The 22,626-nt window shown below is 39.2% G+C and overlaps 1 protein-coding gene and 1 long non-coding RNA gene across 2 annotated transcripts in view; one reads left to right on the top strand and one right to left on the bottom strand.

Moving 5' to 3' along the window:
• Positions 1-22,626, top strand: part of LOC311142663 — a 352,769-nt gene that overhangs the window by 5,794 nt on the left and 324,349 nt on the right. The gene's annotated exons all lie outside the window — the stretch shown is intronic.
• The window catches only part of LOC311098672 (NLR family CARD domain-containing protein 3-like), a gene marked incomplete at its 3' end in the record, with an annotated part of 28,372 nt that continues 10,392 nt past the window's right edge, over positions 4,647-22,626 (bottom strand). The window contains exons 4-10 of the mRNA XM_084139208.1: positions 20,644-20,760; positions 18,973-19,089; positions 18,672-18,756; positions 18,314-18,542; positions 16,135-17,926; positions 15,695-15,849; positions 4,647-4,675 (exon numbers count right to left, since the gene is read on the bottom strand). Coding sequence (XP_083995334.1) covers positions 4,647-4,675; positions 15,695-15,849; positions 16,135-17,926; positions 18,314-18,542; positions 18,672-18,756; positions 18,973-19,089; positions 20,644-20,760 — 2,524 coding nt within the window. The remainder of the gene's footprint in view (positions 4,676-15,694; positions 15,850-16,134; positions 17,927-18,313; positions 18,543-18,671; positions 18,757-18,972; positions 19,090-20,643; positions 20,761-22,626) is intronic.

The following is a 22,626-nucleotide window of genomic DNA, read 5'->3' as shown; positions in this document are numbered from 1 at the left end:
GGGCCCACACACACACACTGGAGACACACACACTGGACACACACACACATACACACACACACACACACACACACACACACACACACACACACTGGACACACATACACACACATTCTTTATATAACTTAGTCCAAGTTGTGGTAAGAATGTTTGTCTTAACTAGCCTGATAACTCCAACATGTCTGATATGAACATTGACATAAACCCTCTACATACTTGAGTTTCTCAAGTCTGCAGTGTGGATCCTCCAGTCCAGCAGAGAGCAGTCTGACTCCTGAGTCTCCTGGGTGATTGTAGCTCAGGTCAAGCTCTCTCAGGTGTGAGGGGTTTGACTTCAGAGCTGAGACCAGAGAAGCACAGCCTTCCTCTGTGACTAGACAGCCTGACAGCCTGCAAAGAGTCAAATCATATTAAAACCACACTGCAATTATTTGGTGGTCAAAATATTGGCAGTATATTTTTTCAAAATGTTCAGATACATCAGTGTCCTGAAATCTGCTATATCTATTCATAAATTAATGTATAATTTTTAGAAATTATCAAAGTATTGCTTGTAGATAGAAACATGTATAGTACAAATATTTGAGTAGACTGACCAGAGCAGTTTAAAAAGCAGTATCAGTCAAAAGACAGACAGTGAGGTATCAGATTTAGATTGTATTGAGTATACAGTCCACACCATATCTAGTTTGACAGTGAAGCTAACATTTTAAATGTGGCTCTGTACTCCAGCATTTTGGATTTGAGATCAAATGTGTCATATGAGGTGACAGTATATAATGTCACCTTTTATTTGAGGGTATTTTAATACATATCTGTTTCAACGTTTAGAAATGAAAGCACTTTATGTATCTAGTCCCCCTATTTGAAGAAGTCATAAGTATTCTGACCAATTCACTTATAGTGTATTAAAGTAGTCAAAAGTTTAGTATTTGGTCCCAAACTCGTTGGTTGCATTTGCAGTTTGTTTTGGATGTGTTTTGGGTTATGTTTTGCCTGATAGCAACTGAATGGTGGATGATGACTGGAGTAATTTTCTGTCTAAGTGAGTAGATAACATGTTTCTAAACACTACTAAATTAATCCTGATGATGCCACGATTAATCAATCAATCAATCAATTTTATTTTATATAGCCCTTCTTACATCAGCTAATATCTCGAAGTGCTGTACAGAAACCCAGCCTAAAACCCCAAACAGCTAGTAATGCAGGTGTAGAAGCACGGTGGCTAGGAAAAACTCCCTAGAAAGGCAAAACCTAGGAAGAAACCTAGAGAGGAACCAGGCTATGAGGGGTGGCCAGTCCTCTTCTGGCTGTGCCGGGTGGAGATTATAACAGAACCATGCCAAGATGTTCAAAAATGTTCATAAGTGACAAGCATGGTCAAATAATAATCAGGAATAAATCTCAGTTGGCTTTTCATAGCCGATCATTAAGAGTTTAAAACAGCAGGTCTGGGACAGGTAGGGGTTCCATAACCGCAGGCAGAACAGTTTAAACTGGAATAGCAGCAAGGCCAGGCGGACTGGGGACAGCAAGGAGTCACCACGGCCGGTAGTCCCGACGTATGGTCCTAGGGCTCAGGTCTCTCAGTTGGCTTTTCATAGCCGATCATTAAGAGTTGAAAACAGCAGGTCTGGGACAGGTAGGGGTTTCGTAGCCGCAGGCAGAACAGTTGAAACTGGAATAGCAGCAAGGCCAGGCGGACTGGGGACAGCAAGGTGTCATCATGCCCGGTAGTCCTGACGTATGGTCCTAGGGCTCAGGTTCTCAGAGAGAAAGAGAGAACGAGAGAATTAGAGAGAGCATACTTAAATTCACACAGGACACTGGATAAGACAGGAGAAGTACTCCAGGTATAACCAACTAACCCCAGCCCCCCGACACATAAACTACTGCAGCATAAATACTGGAGGCTGAGACAGGAGCGGTCCGGAGACACTGTGGCCCCATCCGAAGAAACCCCCGGACAGGGCCAAACAGGAAGGATATAACCCCACCCACTCCGCCAAAGCACAGCCCCCGCACCACTAGAGGGATATCCCCAACCACCAACTTACAATCCTGAGACAAGGCCGAGTATAGCCCACAGAGGTCTCCACCACAGCACAAACCAAGAGGGGGGCGCCAACCCAGACAGGAAGATCACGTCAGTAACTCAACCCACTCAAGTGACGCACCCCTCCCAGGGACGGCATGAAAGAGCACCAGCAAGCCAGTGACTCAGCCCCTGCAACAGGGTTAGAGGCAGAGAACCCCAGTGGAGAGGGGAACCGGCCTGGCAGAGACAGCAAGGGCTGTTCGTTGCTCCAGCCTTTCCGTTCACCTTCACACTCCTGGGCCAGACTACACTCAATCATATGACCTACTGAAGAGATAAGTCTTCAGTAAAGACTTAAAGGTTGAGACCGAGTCTGCGTCTCTCACATGGGTAGGCAGACTGTTCCATAAAAATTGAGATCTATAGGAGAAAGCCCTGCCTCCCGCTGTTTGCTTAGAAATTCTAGGGACAATTAGGAGGCCTGCGTCTTGTGACCGTAGCGTACGTATTGGTATGTACGGCAGGACCAACTCGGAAAGATAGGTAGGAGCAAGCCCATGTAACGCTTTATAGGTTAACAGTAAAACCTTGAAATCAGCCCTTGCCTTAACAGGAAGCCAGTGTAGGGAAGCTAGCACTGGAGTAATATGATCAAATTTCTTGGTTCTAGTCAGGATTCTAGCAGCCGTATTTAGCACTAACTGAAGTTTATTTAGTGCTTTATCTGGGTAGCCGGAAAATAGAGCATTGCAGTAGTCTAACCTAGAAGTAACAAATGCATGGATTAATTTTTCTGCATCATTTTTGGACAGAAAATTTCTGATTTTTGCAATGTTACGTAGATGGAAAAAAGCTGTCCTTGAAACAGTCTTGATATGTTCGTCAAAAGAGAGATCAGGGTCAAGAGTAACGCCTAGGTCCTTCACAGTTTTATTTGAGACGACTTTACAACCATCAAGAAAAATCATGAATGAATCATGAATAATAATGAGTGAGAAAGTTACAGAGGCTACAACAAAACATGCTAACCTCTCATCATTACCAATAACAGAGGGGGTATGATCCTTGTTCCTCTGTAACTTTCTCATTCATCATCATTCACGATTCATTCATGATTATTCATAATCATGGTAGCATCCACATGAATGTAGAAGTGTTCAGAAACATCTTCTATTCTTACTGACAATTCAAGTGAAGTGACTCCAAAATGACAGGACATTATTCACCATTCAGTTTCTATTATGAAAAACATCATCTAAAACACAACCAAAACAAACTGCAAATGTATTCAACAAGTTTTTAGATTCACAGGCTTGATGTAATCACTGTGGGTAAGGAATATGGGACCAAATACTAAACTTATGACTACTTTAATACAATATAAGTGAATATGTCCAAATTATTAAGACTTTTTCAAATGGGAGAACTAGATACATAAAGTGATTTCATTTCTAAACAGTAACAAAGATATGTATGAAAATACTCTCAAATAAAAGGTGACATTCTGTACTGTTGCCTAATATGAAACATTCTATATCAAATCCAAAATGCTGGAGCATAGCACCAAATTTAAAACTGTAAGCTTCACTGTCCAAACACATATGGTGTGGACTATGTGTGCCTGGTAAACACATGTGGATCTGGTGAACAGTTATCACTTGTTGACCAACTACAGGAATACTGACCTCAGAGTCTCCAGTTTACAGTGGGGATCCCCCAGTCCAGCAGAGAGCAGCTTCACTCCTGAATCCTTCAGGTCATTGATACTCAGATCCAGTTCTCTCAGGTGTGAGGTGTTTGACTTCAGAGCTGAGACCAGAGAAGCACAGCCTTCCTCTGTGACTAGACAGCCTGACAGCCTGCAAAGAGTCAAATCATATTAAAATCACACTGCTATTCTTTGGTGGTGAAAATAGTGGCTATTCTGCCCTGGAATTGTTTTCCCGTGCAAAACTAGACAGATAGCTAACAACTGAGTCTTCAATAAAACTTCCAAGGCGTGACTTTTCTTGAACGAATGTATTGAAAACGTTTATGTTGTGAAACTGCAAATACAGAAAATAATATACTTTAGTATTCAATTCACATTGACATACTGTAGCTGTACATTATACATTTCAAGTTGAAGTTGCATAAATACAAAGCAAGTGCCAAGTTACCATGTATCTGGCATGACGACAAACCAATTAGATAATTACTCTATGAGTAACAACTAGCCAACTCCTTTCATTACTCTAATAATGTACAAACACCTCTGTACAATAACAAAGCATATTACACTAGAAACAGTAACAAACTATAGTATGTTTCACACTTATTTTACATGACGCACGAGCAAACTAATACAGCTAACGGCATCCATGAAAGTCAATGCAATTTGCGTGAGTAAATGTAACCAACTAACATTGATAAGTAAGCAATTCTGTCAAAAATAATATTATCATCACTTGCAATATGCTTGAATTGAACTTACAAACAAATATTTTCCGAGGCTGAAGCGTGACAAGAAATAGTTGCACTGAAAGAACTGTACAGTAGCGTTGTTTCTAGCTGCTTGTCTGCGTGCAGAATGACTACTTTACTTCCGGGTTTTTGTACATTATTCTTAGTACCAGAAAGCTCCACTAGGGGGCGCTAAACACCATGGAACACAATGAAAGTCACTCTTAATCACTATAATAAAATAATCTGTTACCTTCTAACAAGATGGCAGCACAGTGGCAGTATATTTTTTCAACATATTCAGATATATCAGTGTCCTGAAACCTGCCATATCTATTCATAAATTAATGTATCATTATTAGAATTTATCAAAGTATTGCTTGTAGAGAGAAAAATGTATAGTACGAATATTTGAGTAGACTGACCAGAGCAGTTTAAAAAGCAGTATCAGTTAAAAGACAGACAGTGAGGTATCAGATTTAGATTGTATTGAGTATACAGTCCACACCATATCTATTTTGACAGTGAAGATAACATTTTAAATGTGGCTCTATACTCCAGCATTTTGGATTTGAGATTAAATGTTTTATATGAGGTGACAGTATATAATGTCACCTTTTATTTTAGGGTATTTGAATACATATCTTTTTCACCGTTTAGAAATGAAAGCACTTTATGTATCTAGTCCCCCTATTTGAAGAAGTCATAAGTATTCTGACCAATTCACTTATAGTGTATTAAAGTAGTTTAGTAATTGGTCTGATATTCCTTGAACACAATGACTACATCAAGCTTGTGACTCAAACTCATTGGTTGCATTTGCAGTTTGTTTTGGTTGTGTTTTGGGTTATGTTTTGCCTGATAGTAACTGAATGGTGGATGATGACTGGAGTAATTTTCTGTCTAAGTTAGTAGATAACATGTTTCTAAACACTACTAAATTAATCCTGATGATGCCACGATTAAGAAAAATCATGAATGAATCATGAATAATAATGAGTGAGAAAGTTACAGAGGCTACAACAAAACATGCTAACCTCTCACCATTACCAATAACTGAGGGGGTATGATCCTTGTTCCTCTGTAACTTTCTCATTCATCATCATTCACGATTCATTCTTGATTATTCATAATCATGGTAGCATCCACATGAATGTAGAAGTGTTCAGAAACATCTTCTATTCTTACTGACAATACAAGTGAAGTGACTCCAAAATGACAGGACATTATTCACCATTCAGTTTCTATTAGGAAAAATGTAATCTACAACAAAACCAAGACAAACTGCAAATGTATTCAACACGTTTGTAGAATCACAGGATTGATATAATCACTGCAGGCAAAGAATATTGGACCAAACACTAAACTTTTGACTAAATTAATTTGTCTAAATAATTATTACTTTTTTCAAATGGGAGAACTACATAATACAGTGCTTTCATTTCTAAATGGTAAAATATACAGTGAGGGAAAAAAGTATTTGATCCCCTGCTGATTTTGTACGTTTGCCCACTGACAAAGACATGATCAGTCTATAATTTTAATGGTAGGTTTATTTGAACAGTGAGAGACAGAATAACAACAACAAAATCCTGAAAAACACATGTAAAAAATGTTATTATTTGATTAGCATTTTAATGAGGGAAATAAGTATTTGACCCCTCTGCAAAACATGACTTAGTACTTGGTGGCAAAAGCCTTGTTGACAATCACAGAGGTCAGACGTTTCATATAGTTGGCCATCAGGTTTGCACACATCTCAGGAGGGATTTTGTCCCACTCCTCTTTGCAGATCTTCTCCAAGTCATTAAGGTTTCGAGGATGACGTTTGGCAACTCGAACCTTCAGCTACCTCCACAGATTTTCTATGGGATTAAGGTCTGGAGACTGGCTAGTCTTAATGTGCTTCTACTTGAGCCACTCCTTTGTTGCCTTGGCCGTGTGTTTTGGGTCATTGTCATGCTGGAATACCCATCCACGACCCATTTTCAATGCCCTGGCTGAGGGAAGGAGGTTCTCACCCAAGATTTGACGGCACATGGCCCCGTCCATCGTCCCTTTGATGCGGTGAAGTTGTCCTGTTCCCTTAGCAGAAAAACACCCCCAAAGCATAATGTTTCCACCTCCATGTTTGACGGTGGGGATGGTGTTCTTGGGGTCATAGGCAGCATTCCTCCTCCTCCAAACACGGCGAGTTGAGTTGATGCCAAAGAGCTCGATATTGGTCTCATCTGACTACAACACTTTCACCCAGTTCTCCTCTGAATCATTCAGATGTTCATTGGAAAACTTCAGACGTCCCTGTATATGTGCTTTCTTGAGCAGGGGGACCTTGCGGGCGCTGCAGGATTTCTGTCCTTCACGGCGTAGTGTGTTGCCAATTGTTTTCTTGGTGACTATTTTCCCAGCTGCCTTGAGATCATTGACAAGATCCTCCCGTGTAGTTCTGGGCTGATTCCTCACCGTTCTCATGATCATTGCAACTCCACAAGGTGAGATCTTGCATGGAGCCCCAGGCCAAGGGAGATTGACAGTTCTTTTGTGTTTCCTCCATTTGCGAATAATCGCACCAACTGTTGTCACCTTCTCACCAAGCTGCTTGGCGATGGTCTTGTAGCCCATTCCAGCCTTGTGTAGGTCTACAATCTTACATTTACATTTTAGTCATTTAGCAGACGCTCTTATCCAGAGCGACTTACAGGAGCAATTAGGGTTAAGTGCCTTGCTTAAGGGCACATCGACAGATTTTTCACCTAGTCGGCTCGGGGATTAGAACCAGCGACCTTTCGGTTACTGGCACAACGCTCTTACCCACTAAGCTACCTGCCGCCCCTTGTCCCTGACATCCTTGGAGAGCTCTTTGGTCTTGGCCATGGTGGAGAGTTTGGAATCTGATTGATTGATTGCTTCTGTGGACAGGTGTCTTTTATACAGGTAACAAACTGAGATTAGGAGAACTCCCTTTAAGAGTGTGCTCCTAATCTCAGCTCGTTACCTATATAAAAGACACCTGGAAGCCAGAAATCTTTCTGATTGAGAGGGGGTGAAATACTTATTTCCCTCATTAAAATGCAAATCAATTTATAACATTTCTGACATGCGTTTTTCTGGATTTTTTGTTGTTATTCTGTCTCTCACTGTTCAAATAAACCTACCATTAAAATTATAGACTGACCATTTCTTTGTCAGTGGGCAAATGTACAAAATCAGCAGGGGATCAAATACTTTTTTCCCTCACTGTATATGTATGAAAATCTTTAAATAAAAGGTGACATTCTGTACTGTTGCATAATATGAAACATTGTATCTAAAAACCAAATGTAAAACTGTAAGCTTCACTGTCCAAACACATATGGTGTGGACTATGTGTGCCTGGTAAACACATGTGGATCTGGTGAACAGTTATCACTTGTTGACCAACTACAGGAATACTGACCTCAGAGTCTCCAGTTTACAGTGGGGATACCCCAGTACAGCAGAGAGCAGCTTCACACCTGAATCCTTCAGGACATTGTTACTCAGATCCAGCTCTCTCAGGTGTGAGGGGCTTGACTTCAGAGCTGAGACCAGAGAAGCACAGCCTTCCTCTGTGACTAGACAGCCTGACAGCCTGCAAAGAGTCAAATCATATTAAAACCACACTGATATTCTTTGGTGGTGAAAATAGTGGCAGTATATTTTTTCTACATATTCGGATATATCAGTGTCCTGAAACCTGCCATATCTATTCATAAATTAATGAATGTTTCATTATTAGAAATGATCATATATTGATTGTAGAGAGAAAAATGTATAGTACAAATATTTGAGTAGACTGACCAGAGCAGTTTAAAAAGCAGTATCAGTCAAAAGACAGACAGTGAGGTATCAGATTTAGATTGTATTGAGTATACAGTCCACACCATATCTATTTTGACAGTGAAGCTAACATTTTAAATGTGGCTCTATACTGCAGCATTTTGGATTTGAGATCAAATGTTTCATATGAGGTGACAGTATATAATGTCACCTTTTAGTTGAGGGTATTTTCATATACAGTGGGGGAAAAAAGTATTTAGTCAGCCACCAATTGTGCAAGTTCTCCCACTTAAAAAGATGAGAGAGGCCTGTAATTTTCATCATAGGTACACGTCAACTATGACAGACAAATTGAGATTTTTTTTCTCCAGAAAATCACATTGTAGGATTTTTAATGAATTTATTTGCAAATGATGGTGGAAAATAAGTATTTGGTCACCTACAAACAAGCAAGATTTCTGGCTCTCACAGACCTGTAACTTCTTCTTTAAGAGGCTCCTCTGTCCTCCACTCGTTACCTGTATTAATGGCACCTGTTTGAACTTGTTATCAGTATAAAAGACACCTGTCCACAACCTCAAACAGTCACACTCCAAACTCCACTATGGCCAAGACCAAAGAGCTGTCAAAGGACACCAGAAACAAAATTGAAGACCTGCACCAGGCTGGGAAGACTGAATCTGCAATAGGTAAGCAGCTTGGTTTGAAAAAATCAACTGTGGGAGCAATTATTAGGAAATGGAAGACATACAAGACCACTGATAATCTCCCTCGATCTGGGGCTCCACGCAAGATCTCACCCTGTGGGGTCAAAATGATCACAAGAACGGTGAGCAAAAATCCCAGATTTCAGATCCTGCAGTGCAAGACATGTCCCCCTGCTTAAGCCAGTACATGTCCAGGCCCGTCTGAAGTTTGCTAGAGTGCATTTGGATGATCCAGAAGAGGATTGGGAGAATGTCATATGGTCAGATGAAACCAAAATATAACTTTTTGGTAAAAACTCAACTCGTCGTGTTTGGAGGACAAAGAATGGTGAGTTGCATCCAAAGAACACCATACCTACTGTGAAGCATGGGGGTGGAAACATCATGCTTTGGGGCTGTTTTTCTGAAAAAAGGGACCAGGACGACTGATCCGTGTAAAGGAAAGAATGAATGGGGCCATGTATCGTGAGATTTTGTGTGAAAACCTCCTTCCATCAGCAAGGGCATTGAAGATGAAACGTGGCTGGGTCTTTCAGCATGACAATGATCCTAAACACACCGCCCGGGCAACGAAGGAGTGGCTTCGTAAGAAGCATTTCAAGGTCATGGAGTGGCCTAGCCAATCTCCAGATCTCAACCCCATAGAAAATCTTTGGAGGGAGTTGAAAGTCTGTGTTGCCCAGCGACAGCCCCAAAACATCACTGCTATAGAGGAGATCTGCATGGAGGAATGGGCCAAAATACCAGCAACAGTGTGTGAAAACCTTGTGAAGACTTACAGAAAATGTTTGACCTGTGTCATTGCCAACAAAGGGTATATAACAAAGTATTGAGAAACTTTTGTTATTGACCAAATACTTATTTTACACCATAATTTGCAAATAAATTCATAAAAAATGCTACAATGTGATTTTCTGGATATTTTTTTCTCATTTTGTCTGTCATAGTTGACGTGTACCTATGATGAAAATTACAGGCCTCTCTCATCTTTTTAAGTTGGAGAACTTGCACAGTTGGTGGCTGAGTAAATACTTTTTTTCCCCACTGTATATCTGTTTCACCGTTTAGAAATGAAAGCACTTTATATATCTAGTCCCCCTATTTGAAAAAGTCATAAGTATTCTGACCAATTCACTTATAGTGTATTAAAGTAGTCAAAAGTTGAGTATTTGGTTGTAAACTTGTTGGTTGCATTTGCAGTTTGTTTTGGGTTATGTTTTGTCCGATAGTAACTGAATGGTGGATGATGACTGGAGTAATTTTCTGTCTAAATGAGTAGATAACATGTTTCTAAACACTACTAAATTAATCCTGATAATGCCATGATTAATAAAAACCATGAATGAATCATGAATAATAATGAGTGAGAAAGTTACAGAGGCTACAACAAAACATGCTAACCTCTCACCATTACCAATAACAGAGGGGGTATGATCCTTGTTCCTCTGTAACTTTCTCATTCATCATCATTCACGATTCATTCATGATTATTCATAATCATGGTAGCATCCACATGAATGTAGAAGTGTTCAGAAACATATTATATTCTTACTGACAATACAAGTGAAGTGACTCCAAAATGACAGGACATTATTCACCATTCAGTTTCTATTGGGAAAAACATAATCCAAAACACAACCAAGACAAACTGCAAATGTATTCAACAAGTTTGTAGAATCACAAGCTTGATGTAATCACTGTGGGTAAGGAATATGGGACCAAATACTAAACTTATGACTAAATGAATTTGTCCAAATAATTACGTATTTTTCAAATGAGACAACTACCTACATAAAGTGCTTTCATATCTAAACAGTAAAACAGGTATGCATGAATACTCTCAAATAAAAGGTGACATTCTTATAGTGTATTAAACTAGTCAAAAGTTGAGTATTTGGTCCAAACTCGTTGGTTGCATTTGCAGTTTGTTTTGGTTGTGTTTTGGGTTATGTTTTGCCCAACAGTAACTGAATGGTGGATGATAACTGGTTTAATTTCCTGTCTAAGTGAGTAGATAACATGTTTCTAAACACTACTACATTAATCCTGATGATGACATGATTAAGAAAAATCATGAATGAATCATGAATAATAATGAATGAGAAAGTTACAGAGGCTACAACAAAACATGCTAACCTCTCACCATTAACATCAAATAAACAGTGACATTCTGTATTGTTGCCTAATATGAAACATTTTATCTCAAATCCAAAATGCTGGAGTATAGAACCAAATGTAAAACTGTAAGCTTCACTGTCCAAACACATATGGTGTGGACTATGTGTGCCTGGTAAACACATGTGGATCTGGTGAACAGTTATCACTTGTTGACCAACTACAGGAATACTGACCTCAGAGTCTCCAGTTTACAGTGGGGATTCCCCAGTCCATCAGAGAGCAGCTTCACTCCTGAATCCTTCAGGTCATTGTTACTCAGATCCAGCTCTCTCAAGTGTGAGGGGTTTGACATCAGAGCTGAGACCAGAGAAGCACAGCCTTCCTCTGTGACTAGACAGCCTGACAGCCTGCAAAGAGTCAAATCATATTAAAACCACACTGCTATTCTTTGGTGGTGAAAATAGTGGCAGTATATTTTTTCTACATGTTGAGATACATCAGTGTCCTGAAACCTGCCATATCTATTCATAAATGAATGTATCGTTATTAGAAATGACAAATTATCAAAGTATTGCTTGTAGATAGAAACATGTATATTACAAATATTTGAGAAGACTGACCAGACCAGTTTAAAAAGCAGTATCAGTCAAAAGACAGACAGTGAGGTATCAGATTTAGATTGTATTGAGTATACAGTCCACACTATATCTATTTTGTCAGTGAAGATAACATTTTAAATGTGGCTCTGTACTCCAGCATTTTGGATTTCAGATCAAATGTTTCATATGAGGTGACAGTATATAAAGTCACCTTTTATTTGAGGGTATTTTCATACATATATGTTTCACTGTTTAGAAATGAAAGCACTTGATGTATCTAGTCCCCCCATTTGAAGAAGTCATAAGTATTCTGACCAATTCATATAGTGTATTAAAGTAGTCAAAAGTGTAGTATTTGGTTTGATATTCCTTGAACACAATGACTACATCAAGCTTGTGACTCAAACTCGTTGGTTGCATTTGCAGTTTGTTTTGGGTTATGTTTTGGGTTATGTTTTGCCCAATATTAAAATGGTGGACGATGACTGGTTTAATTTTCTGTCTAAGTGAGTAGATAACATGTTTCTAAACATTACTAAATTAATCCTGATGATGCCATGATTAAGAAAAATCATGAATGAATCATGAATAATAATGAGTGAGAAAGTTACAGAGGCTACAACAAAACATGCTAACCTCTCACCATTACCAATAACAGAGGGGGTATGATCCTTGTTCCTCTGTAACTTTCTCATTCATCATCATTCACGATTCATTCATGATTATTCATAATCATGGTAGCATCCACATTAATGTAGAAGTTTTCAGAAACATCTTCTATTCTTACTGACAATACAAGTGAAGTGACTCCAAAATGACAGGACATTATTCACCATTCAGTTTCTATTAGGAAAAACATAATCTAAAACACAACCAAGACAAACTGCAAATGCATTCAACAAGTTTGTAGAATCACAAGCTTGATGTAATCACTGTGGGTAAGGAATATGGGACCAAATACTAAACTTATGACTACTTTAATACAATATAAGTGAATGTGTCCAAATTATTACGACTTTTTCAAATGGGAGAACTAGATACAGAAAGTGCTTTCGTATCTAAACACTAAAACAGATATGTATGAAAAACCTCAAATAAAAGGTGACATTACATACTGTTGCCTAATATGAAAAATAGTCAACATTATGTAGTCACAGCCTTCCTCTGTGACTAGACAGCCTGACAGCCTGCAAGAGTAAAATCATATTAAAACCACACTGCTATTCTTTGGTGGTGAAAAAATATTTTAAAAACTTTTTCAGATACATCAGAGTCCTGAAACCTGCCATATCTATTCATATATGTATATATACACTATCAGTCAAAAGTTTGAACACACCTACTCATTCAAATTTGTAAAAAAATAAAATAATAATAATAATTTTTACATTGTAGAATAATAGTGAAGACATCAAAACTATGAAATAACACATATGGAATCATGTAGTAACCAAAGAAGTGTTAAACAAATTAAAATATATGTTATATTTGAGATTCTTCAAATAGCCACCCTTTGCCTTGATGACAGCTTTGCACACTCTTGGCATTCTCTCAACCAGTTTCATGAGGTAGTCACCTGGAATGCATTTCAATTAACAGGTGTGCCTTCTTAAAAGTTAATTTGTGGAATTGCTTTCCTTCTTAATGCGTTCGAGCCAATCAGTTGTATTGTGACAAGGTGGGGGGGGGGGGGGGGGGGGGGGTGTTTACAGAAGATAACCCTATTTGGTAAAAGACCAAGTCCATATTATGGCAAGAACAGCTCAAATAAGCAAAGAGAAACGACAGTCCATCATTACTTTAAGACATGACAGTCAGTCAATACGGAACATTTCAGGAACTGTTAAAATTTTCTTCTAGTGCAGTCGCAAAAACCATCAAGCGCTATGATGAAACTGGCTCTCATGAGGACCGCCACAGGAAATGTCACGATTTCCGCCGAAGCTGGTGCCTCTTCTTTTTTTTTTTGTCATTTAGCAGACGCTCTTATCCAGAGCGACTTACAGGAGCAATTAGGATTAAGTACCTTGCTCAAGGGCACATCAACAGATTTTTCACCTAGTTGGCTCGGGGATTAGAACCAGCAACCTTTCGGTTACTGGCACAACGCTCTTAACCACTAAGCTACCTGCCGCCTTGTGCGGGCGGCTATCGGCAGTCGTCGTCACCGGCTTTCTAGCTGCCACCGATCTACGTTTCTTTTTCTATTTGTTTTGTCTTGATTGTACACACCTGGTTCCCATCGAATAATGATTATTTCTCTATTTAACCCTCTGCTTCCCTCATGGTTTTGTGCGTGATTGTTCATTGTTTGGTGTTGTACACTGCTGTGAGCTGTTATGTTTCCCTGCGTGGAAATTAAATTTTTTGTTTTTCAGAGTAAAGTTCGTTATTTACTCAGTTCTGTGTCCTGCGCCTGACTCCGTCCTACCGCTGCACACTGACACCTGACATCAAATAAGCAAAGAGAAACGACAGTCCATCATTACTTTAAGACATGAAGGTCAGTCAATACGGAACATTTCAAGAACTTTGAAAGTTTCTTCTGCTGCAGAGGATAAGTTCATTAGAGTTACCAGCCTCAGAAATTGCAGCCCAAATAAATGCTGTGGGGGTGCTTTGATGGTGACACTGTCTATGATTTATTTAGAATTTAACCACACTTAACCAGCATGGCTACCACAGCATTCTGCAGCAATACGCCATCCCATCTGGTTTAAGCTTAGTGGGACTATAATTTGTTTTTTAACAGGACAATGACTCAACACACCTCTATTTGACCAAGAAGGAGAGTGATTGAGTGATGCATCAGATGACCTGGCCTCCACAATCCCCCGACCTCACCCCAATTGATATAGTTTGGGATGAGTCGGAGGGCAGAGTGAAGGAAAAGCAGCCAACAAGTGCTCAGCATATGTGGGAACTCCTTCAAGACTGTTGTAAAAACATTCCAGGTGAAGCTGGTTGAGAGAATGACAAGAGTGTGCAAAGCTGTCATCAAGACAAAGGGTGGCTATTTGAAGTATTTCAAATATCAAATATATTTTCATTTGTTTAACACTTTTTTGGTTACTACATAATTCCATATGTGTTATTTCATAGTTTTGATGTCTTCACTATTATTTTACAATGTAAAAAATGGTAAAAATAAAGAAAAAAACTTGAATGAGTAGGTGTGTCCAAACTTTTGACTGGTACTGTATATCAATGAATGAATGTATCATGATTAACAGTAGATAACATATTTCTAAACACTACTAAATGAATCTTTGTGTGTGTGTGTGTGTGTCCAGTGTGTGTGTGTGTGTGTGTGTGTGTGTGTGTGTGAGTGTCCAGTGTGTGTCCTATGTGTGTGTGTTCATTGAGTGATACAGGAATACTGACCTCAGAGTCTCCAGTTTACAGTGGGGATTCCCCAGTCCAGCAGAGACCAGCTTCACTCCTGAATCCTTCAGGTCATTGTTACTCAGATCCAGCTCTCTCAGGTGTGAGGGGTTTGACTTCAGAGCTGAGACCAGAGAAGCACAGCCTTCCTCTGTGACTAGACTGCCTGACAGCCTGCAAAGAGTCAAATCATATTAAAACCACACTGCTATTCTTTGGTGTTGAGTCATTTTCTGTCTAAGTGAGTAGATAACATGTTTCTAAACACTACTAAAGTAATCCTGATGATGCCAAGATTGAGCAATATCATGAATGAATCATGAATAATAATGAGTGAGAATGTTACAGAGGCTACAACAAAACATGCTAACCTCTCACCATTAACATCAAATAAACAGTGACATTCTGTATTGTTGCCTAATATGAAACATTTTATCTCAAATCCAAAATGCTGGAGCATAGCGCCAAATGTAAAACTGTAAGCTTCACTGTCCAAACACATATGGTATGGACTATGTGTGCCTGGCAAACACATGTGGATCTGGTGAACAGTTATCACTTGTTGACCAACTACAGGAATACTGACCTCAGAGTCTCCAGTTTACAGTGGAGATTCCCCAGTCCAAAAGAGAGCAGCTTCACTCCTGAATCCTTCAGGTCATTGTTACTCAGGTCCAGCTCTCTCAGGTGTGAGGGGTTTGACATCAGAGCTGAGACCAGAGAAGCACAGCCTTCCTCTGTGACTCCACAGCCTGACAGCCTGCAAAGAGATCATCATGATTTCACAAACACACTGTTAATTTAACACCAGTAGTGTAGAAGGACAATGGCAGATGCATTTGGTTTATTCTCTCTAACAACATATAGATTCATCTTCCGTCTCCTAGAATTGCATGGTCATATTGTTATACTAATGTGAAAATCAATGCATTTATTCAATATGTTTTTCAATATAATATTATAGACATATTATAATACATATTTTACTCCAAACGTAATATTTCTTCCTGATGATTAGTTCTTATATGTCATTTTATGTACTCACAGAGAAGCTCTGGAGGCTTTGACCACTGGCAGCAGCCTCAGAAGACCTTCCTCTGATCTGGAGTATTTCTTTAGGTCAAACACATCCAGCTCCTTTTCTGAAGTCAGCAACACAAAGACCAGAGCTGACCACTGTGCAGGTGACAGTTTGGCTTTTGACAGACTTCCTGATCTCAGGTAGCTTTGGATCTCCTCCACTAGAGAATGGTCATTCAGTTCATTCAGACAGTGGAACAGATTGATGCACCTCTCTGGAGAGGGATTCTCCCTGATCTTCTCCTTGATGTACTTGACTGTTTCTTCATGGCTCTGTGAGCTGCTTCTTGTTGTTGTCAGTAGACCTCGTAAGTGCTTCTGATTGGACTCCAGTGAGAGGCCGAGAAGGAAGCGGAGGAAAAGGTCCAGGTTTCCTGTCTCACTTTGTAAGGCTTTATCCACAGCACTCTTGTAGACAGTAACTTTACGCTTGTGTCTGATCCTCACAGAAAAGTTCCTGGACGTTGATTGAGGTTCGGCCATTAGATTCTCATTGTTGTTGATGAATGAGAGGAACACATATACAGCAGCCAGAAACTCCTGAATGCTCAGATGCACGAAGCAGTACACCTTGTCCTGGTACAGCACACATTCCTCTTTAAAGAGCTGTGTGCACAATCCTGAGTACACTGAGGCTTCATTGACATCAATGCCAGCCTTTTTCAGGTCTTTTTCATAGAAAATCAGATTGCCGTCAACAAGCTGTTGAAAAGCCAGTTTTCCCAGTGACAGAATGCTCTCTTTATTCCAGTGTGGACCTGTCTCTTCTTTCCCAAGATACTTTTCATTCTTCTGTTTGGTATGAAACTCCACAAGGTGTGAGTACATCTCAGTCAGAGTTTTGGGCATCTCTTCTCTCTTATGTTTCAACATGTTTTCAAGGACTGTTGCAGAAATCCAACAGAAGACTGGAATGTGGCACATGATGTGGAGGCTCCTTGATGTCTTGATGTGTGAGATGATTATGTTGGCCAGATCCTCATCACTGAATCTCTTCCTGAAGTACTCCTCCTTCTGTGGGTCATTGAACCCTCGTACCTCTGTCACCTGGTCAACACACCCTGAAGGGATCTTATTGGCTGCTGCAGGTCGGGTAGTTATCCAGAGGAGAGCAGAGGGTAGCAGATTTCCCTTGATGAGATTTGTCAGCAAAACATCCACTGAGGTTGACTTTGTGACGTCACAACAAATCTTGTTCTTCTGGAAGTCTAGGGGCAGTCGGCACTCATCCAGACCATCAAAGATGAACAGAACTTTGTACTTGTCGTAGTTGGAGATTCTTGATTCTTTGGTTTCCTTTGAGAAGTGATTGAGAAGTTCAATCAAAGTGTGTTTTTCACCTTTCATCAAATTCAGCTCCCGAAAAGGGAATGAAAATACAAATTGGACATCCTGATTTGCTTTTCCTTCAGCCCAGTCCAGAATGAACTTCTGCACAGAGACTGTTTTTCCGATGCCAGCGACTCCCTTTGTCAGCACAGTTCTGATAAGTTTGTCTTGTCCAGTTAAGGATTTGAAGATGTCGTTACATTTTATTGCAGTCTCTGTTCTTGCTTGTTTCCTGGTTGTTGTCTCAATCTGTCTCAGCTCATGTTCATTATTGACCTCTCCTGTTCCACCCTCTGTGATGTAGAGCTCTGTGTAGATCTTATTGAGAAGTGTTGGGTTTCCTTGTTTAGCGATCCCCTCAAATACACATTGAAACTTCTTCTTTAGATTAGATTTGAGTTCACGTTGCCAAATCACAGCAAGCTCATCTGAATTTAGAAATAACACAGAGGATATTAATATTACGTCTGTTTTAATGCCTACAGTATTGTAGGACTGTGTTATAAAGTTGTACATTATAATAATTTATTTGCTTAACTGACTGTATTAATGTGTAAATGTTTTCATAATGCATTACACACTGGAGTGACTGATTATATTATTTTTGGTATTATTGATGGTATAATTAAATCTCTCTCTCTGGTCTAAATTAATCGACACAACACATCCCTGCTGCTACTTGATGAGGTCACCAGGTGTTGTGTTAAGGCTGCTACAATATCATTTAGTTACACAGCTACTTTAGCTGTACTTTAGCTACAGCTTTTAATTGTTTGTTCTAAAACAGCATTCAACATGAGGCAGACAGCTCTTACTTTTCTCCAGTGTGTCAGCAAGCTCCTTCTGGTTCATTTTCCTCAGGACGTGCAGTGTGATCTTCAGAGCCCCCTCTCTGGCACTGCTCTCCTGCTTCTCATCTTCAGCATCCACCACTTCCTTATCCTGCTTCTGACTCTCAAAGCCTTCTGGGAGTTCTGGACTGAGAATCCTCTTGAACATCTTCAGCTCCTTCTTCACAAATGTCATAATATTCTCTTCAAGCAACTGAAATAAATCAAGTAAATAAGTTAAGCAAGAGACTAAATGCTTTCTCATTAACACATGAATTAATGATTGACAGATCAACTTTACTTGAGGTAAACAAAAACAAATGTACATAACAGGACCACATACACTGAATATGGAGGCCAGGTCTGTTTGATGACTCTGGGAAGACTGACCACTGAGAATCTCTGACTCTGATCTCTGCTGTTGGTTTCTGGGGACAAAACATCCAAGGAGTGCACACACACAAAACACACACACACACACAGAGGGAATGCTGTGTTAGTTTAATATTGTTTCAGGACTATGAAAATTGAAAAAATGATTAGCCTATGGATTATGAAAACAACACAAATAAATGGGAAAATGGGAGAGGAGAAATGACTAGAGACAGTGTTGTTTAACCCACTGACCCATGAGTTCTTCTTACCTTTGTTCACTAGAAAAGTCTCCCTCTCTGAAGTATAGAGGTTGAGCCATAGACCAGTCACTCTTCATGGACAGACAGCTGGGTACAGGGGAGGCTGGTCTCTCCTGTTTGATTGGACTTCAACACAACAGAGACAAACATTACGTCTCTCATCTACTCTGAGCTCAGATGGGGAAACATAAGAAGAGTTTCATTCCAAAACGCTATATATCCATTTTCAGAAATGTTGGTCAATTAGATGTTATTGTTTAAAGAAATGAGGAAAGAGATTGGTGAGTTCTTTCACTATGTAATGATGGCATGTAAAATGACAGACATGTATTTGTTTAAAATCTATCACTTGATGGTTTCATTTCAGAGATTGCCTCGCTCTCATAGAAATAAAAAAATTGGTTGTTCACAGTCAAATGTAACAAATAACTACATTTGTAATACATATACAGTACCAGTCAAAGAAAACATTTACGTTCAACATTTTAGTCATTTAGCAGATGTATTTATCCAGGGCATCTTAAAGCCAAGTTCATCATTAAAACCTGTGCCAAGTCTGTGATTTACTGCATTTTTATTGTGTAAGCATTAGAATAAGCCGTCTCAATATTTGCAGCTGTAGGTGGTAATATCTCTCTAGGAGCTGATCTGTTATCAGCATTGTGCAATAATTATAATGTTAAGGAAAGATTTGAATGGATCTTGAAGAACGATCTGAAGTTAATGGCCATATCCTCTTATAATCTCCCCCCAGCACAGCCAGAAGAGGACTGGCCACCCCTCAGAGCCTGGTTCCTCTCTAGGTTTCTTCCTAGGTTCCTGCCTTTCTAGGGAGTTTTTCCTAGCCACAGTGCTTCAACATCCGAACATGCGCTGTTCGGCACGAGACGACCGTTAGAGACAATTATGTGTTTCTGCCAATGACCTTCAAATCAAATTGTATTTCTCACATGTGCTGAATACAACAGCTGTACACTTTACAGTGAAATGCTTACTAACGAGCCCTTTCCCAACAATGCAGTTAAAAAGTACGAAAAATTAGCTAAATAAAAAAAGGAAATAGTAACACATTGAAGTAACAATAATGAGGCTATAAGGAGTACCAGTACTGAGTCAATGTACAGGGGTACCAGGTAGTTGAGGTAATAACTAGACTATATTCAAGGAGTACCAGTACTGAGTCAATGTGCAGGGGTACCAGTTAGTTGAGGTAATAACTAGACTATATACAAGGAGTACCAGTACTGAGTCAATGTGCAGGGTACCAGGTAGTTGAGGTAATATGTACATGTAGGTAGGGGTAAAAGTGACTAGGCAATCAGGATAGAGATTACATCTCCTCATCCAGGGAGTGCACACACACACACACACACACACACACACACACTCTCTCACACACACACACACACACACACACACACACACACACACACACACACACACACACACACACACACACACACACACACACACACACACACACACACACACACACACACACACACACACAGGGAGGGAATGTTGTGTTTGTTTAATATTGTTTCAGGACTATGAAAATTGAAAAAAGGATTAGCCTATGGATTATGAAAACAACACAAATAAATGGGAAAATGGGAGAGGAGAAATGACTAGAGACAGTGTTGTTTAACTCACTGACCATGACCCATGATTTCTTCTTACCTTTGTTCACTAGAAAAGTCTCCCTCTCTGAAGTATAGAGGTTGAGCCATAGACCAGTCACTCTTCATGGACACACAGCTGGGTACAGGGGAGGCTGGTCTCTCCTGCTTGATTGGACTTCAACACAACAGAGACAAACATTACGTCTCAAATCTACTCTGAGCTCAGATGGGGAAACAAGAGTTACATTCCAAAACGCTATATATCCATTTTCAGAAATGTTCGTAAATTAGCTTTTATTGTTTAAAGAAATTATGAAAGAGATTGGTGTGTTTTTTCACTATCTAATCATGGCATGGTGTTGTTCAATGACAGACATGCGTTTATTTAAAATCTATCACTTGATGGTTTCATTTCAGAGAGACAAATAATCATGTTTTTTTGCAAAATGCTGTATATCTGCCTCACTCTCAGAGAAATAAGTAGTACTACTAGGTTTTACACAGTAATAATATATCTGCCTCACTCTCAGAGAAATAAGTAGTACTCCTAGGTTTTACATAGTAATAATATATATCTGCCTCACTCTCAGAGAAATAAGTAGTACTGCTAGGTTTTACACAGTCATAATATATATATATCTGCCTCACTCTCAGAGAAATAAGTAGTACTGCTAGGTTTTACACAGTCAAATGTGGCCGACCGGCTCGATTCGATCTTATGTAGCAAAATTTGAAATTGTTTTTTTTACATTGGATAAAAGTAGAGACTCAGCTAGAAAAAGGTATATCATACACTACAGTTGAGGAACAATGGGAAAGTAATTCTGCTTTGAAAGATGATAAACTTGTAACCTCAATTTTGAGAAAATGGCCTTTGAATGTTTTGGTACACCTACTGGAGAGCTCTTCTTTATCTACAGTGGTGTTACTTTGGCAGATAATGTCACCCATCTAAATAAATAGTATATATATATATATATATATATATAGTTAACTAAATGTATGGTATTTTTGGTTTATGTCAGTTTCATTGTTTGTTATGCTATAAATGGTTATGTTAAGGTTGTAAGTGGTAGAATGAACTAGAAAATGTCATATTTTGAAATTCTGAGTAAATACTACTTTAGTAAGGATATCCTTTATTCAGTACTACTGCAGTTACTAAATAATTCCAATAGATGGCAGCATAAGACCATGAATGACATTTCAGAAGGTTAGTTTAGTTTTCTCCCTGGATACACCACCACTCCCCCTCACAGGAAAACTCCTGCATACGCTTTTTACTGTCCCTTTCCACACTGCTAACGCAAGAGGAATGACTGAAAAAGCATTTAACACATTACTGTGAAATAATATAATGATGATTCATGTTTATTATTAGCTGTTTTTATGCTCATGTTTTGAAATTATACTTCATTACTATAACGATTATCAATAAGCCTGAATATTAATTTAATCACCTCTGGTCGAGAAAAACGTATTTTCCTAGTACATTCATTGTCAGATTCATCAACCAGCAGCAAGCACTCTGCCTTCTAGCACAAGCGAGGGGCATGTTGATGTACATTTGCTTACCGGGAGGGTTGCATGATGTAATTTATTGGTGCGCTGGAAGACGCACTCTTGTCTTATCTATTCCGAGGTTGTTTAATCGCAATATTAGATATTTAAAAATGCATGTATACTAGGGTTGAGGTTGGAGCATCTGACCAGTGATTATTTACCAGGGGTTCAACACCTGCTATAGTCACTATTTAATTGCTCTCCCAAAAGCATCACAGGCCGAATACGAGATATATAGCTAACTAAAGTAATGAGTGACCATTTTAGAAAATCATGGGACATATAGTATTTGGTTGCATGCTATTTTATGTCAATCTTATTGCTGCTTGTAGCATATAACTGATGCTTCCTGGTCATATGCTGCAATCTATTGGAAATATTTATCAATTAAAAGTAATTAATTCACGTACAGACATTGGTGAGGCAGCTGAGAAATAAAGTGTATTAGATCAGTCTAAAACCTGCCCCACGCCAATTG

This window comes from Coregonus lavaretus (assembly GCF_964263955.1).
Source record: "Coregonus lavaretus genome assembly, chromosome: 2".
NCBI lineage: Eukaryota > Metazoa > Chordata > Actinopteri > Salmoniformes > Salmonidae > Coregonus > Coregonus lavaretus.
This window is presented reverse-complemented; position numbering and strand designations above follow the sequence as displayed.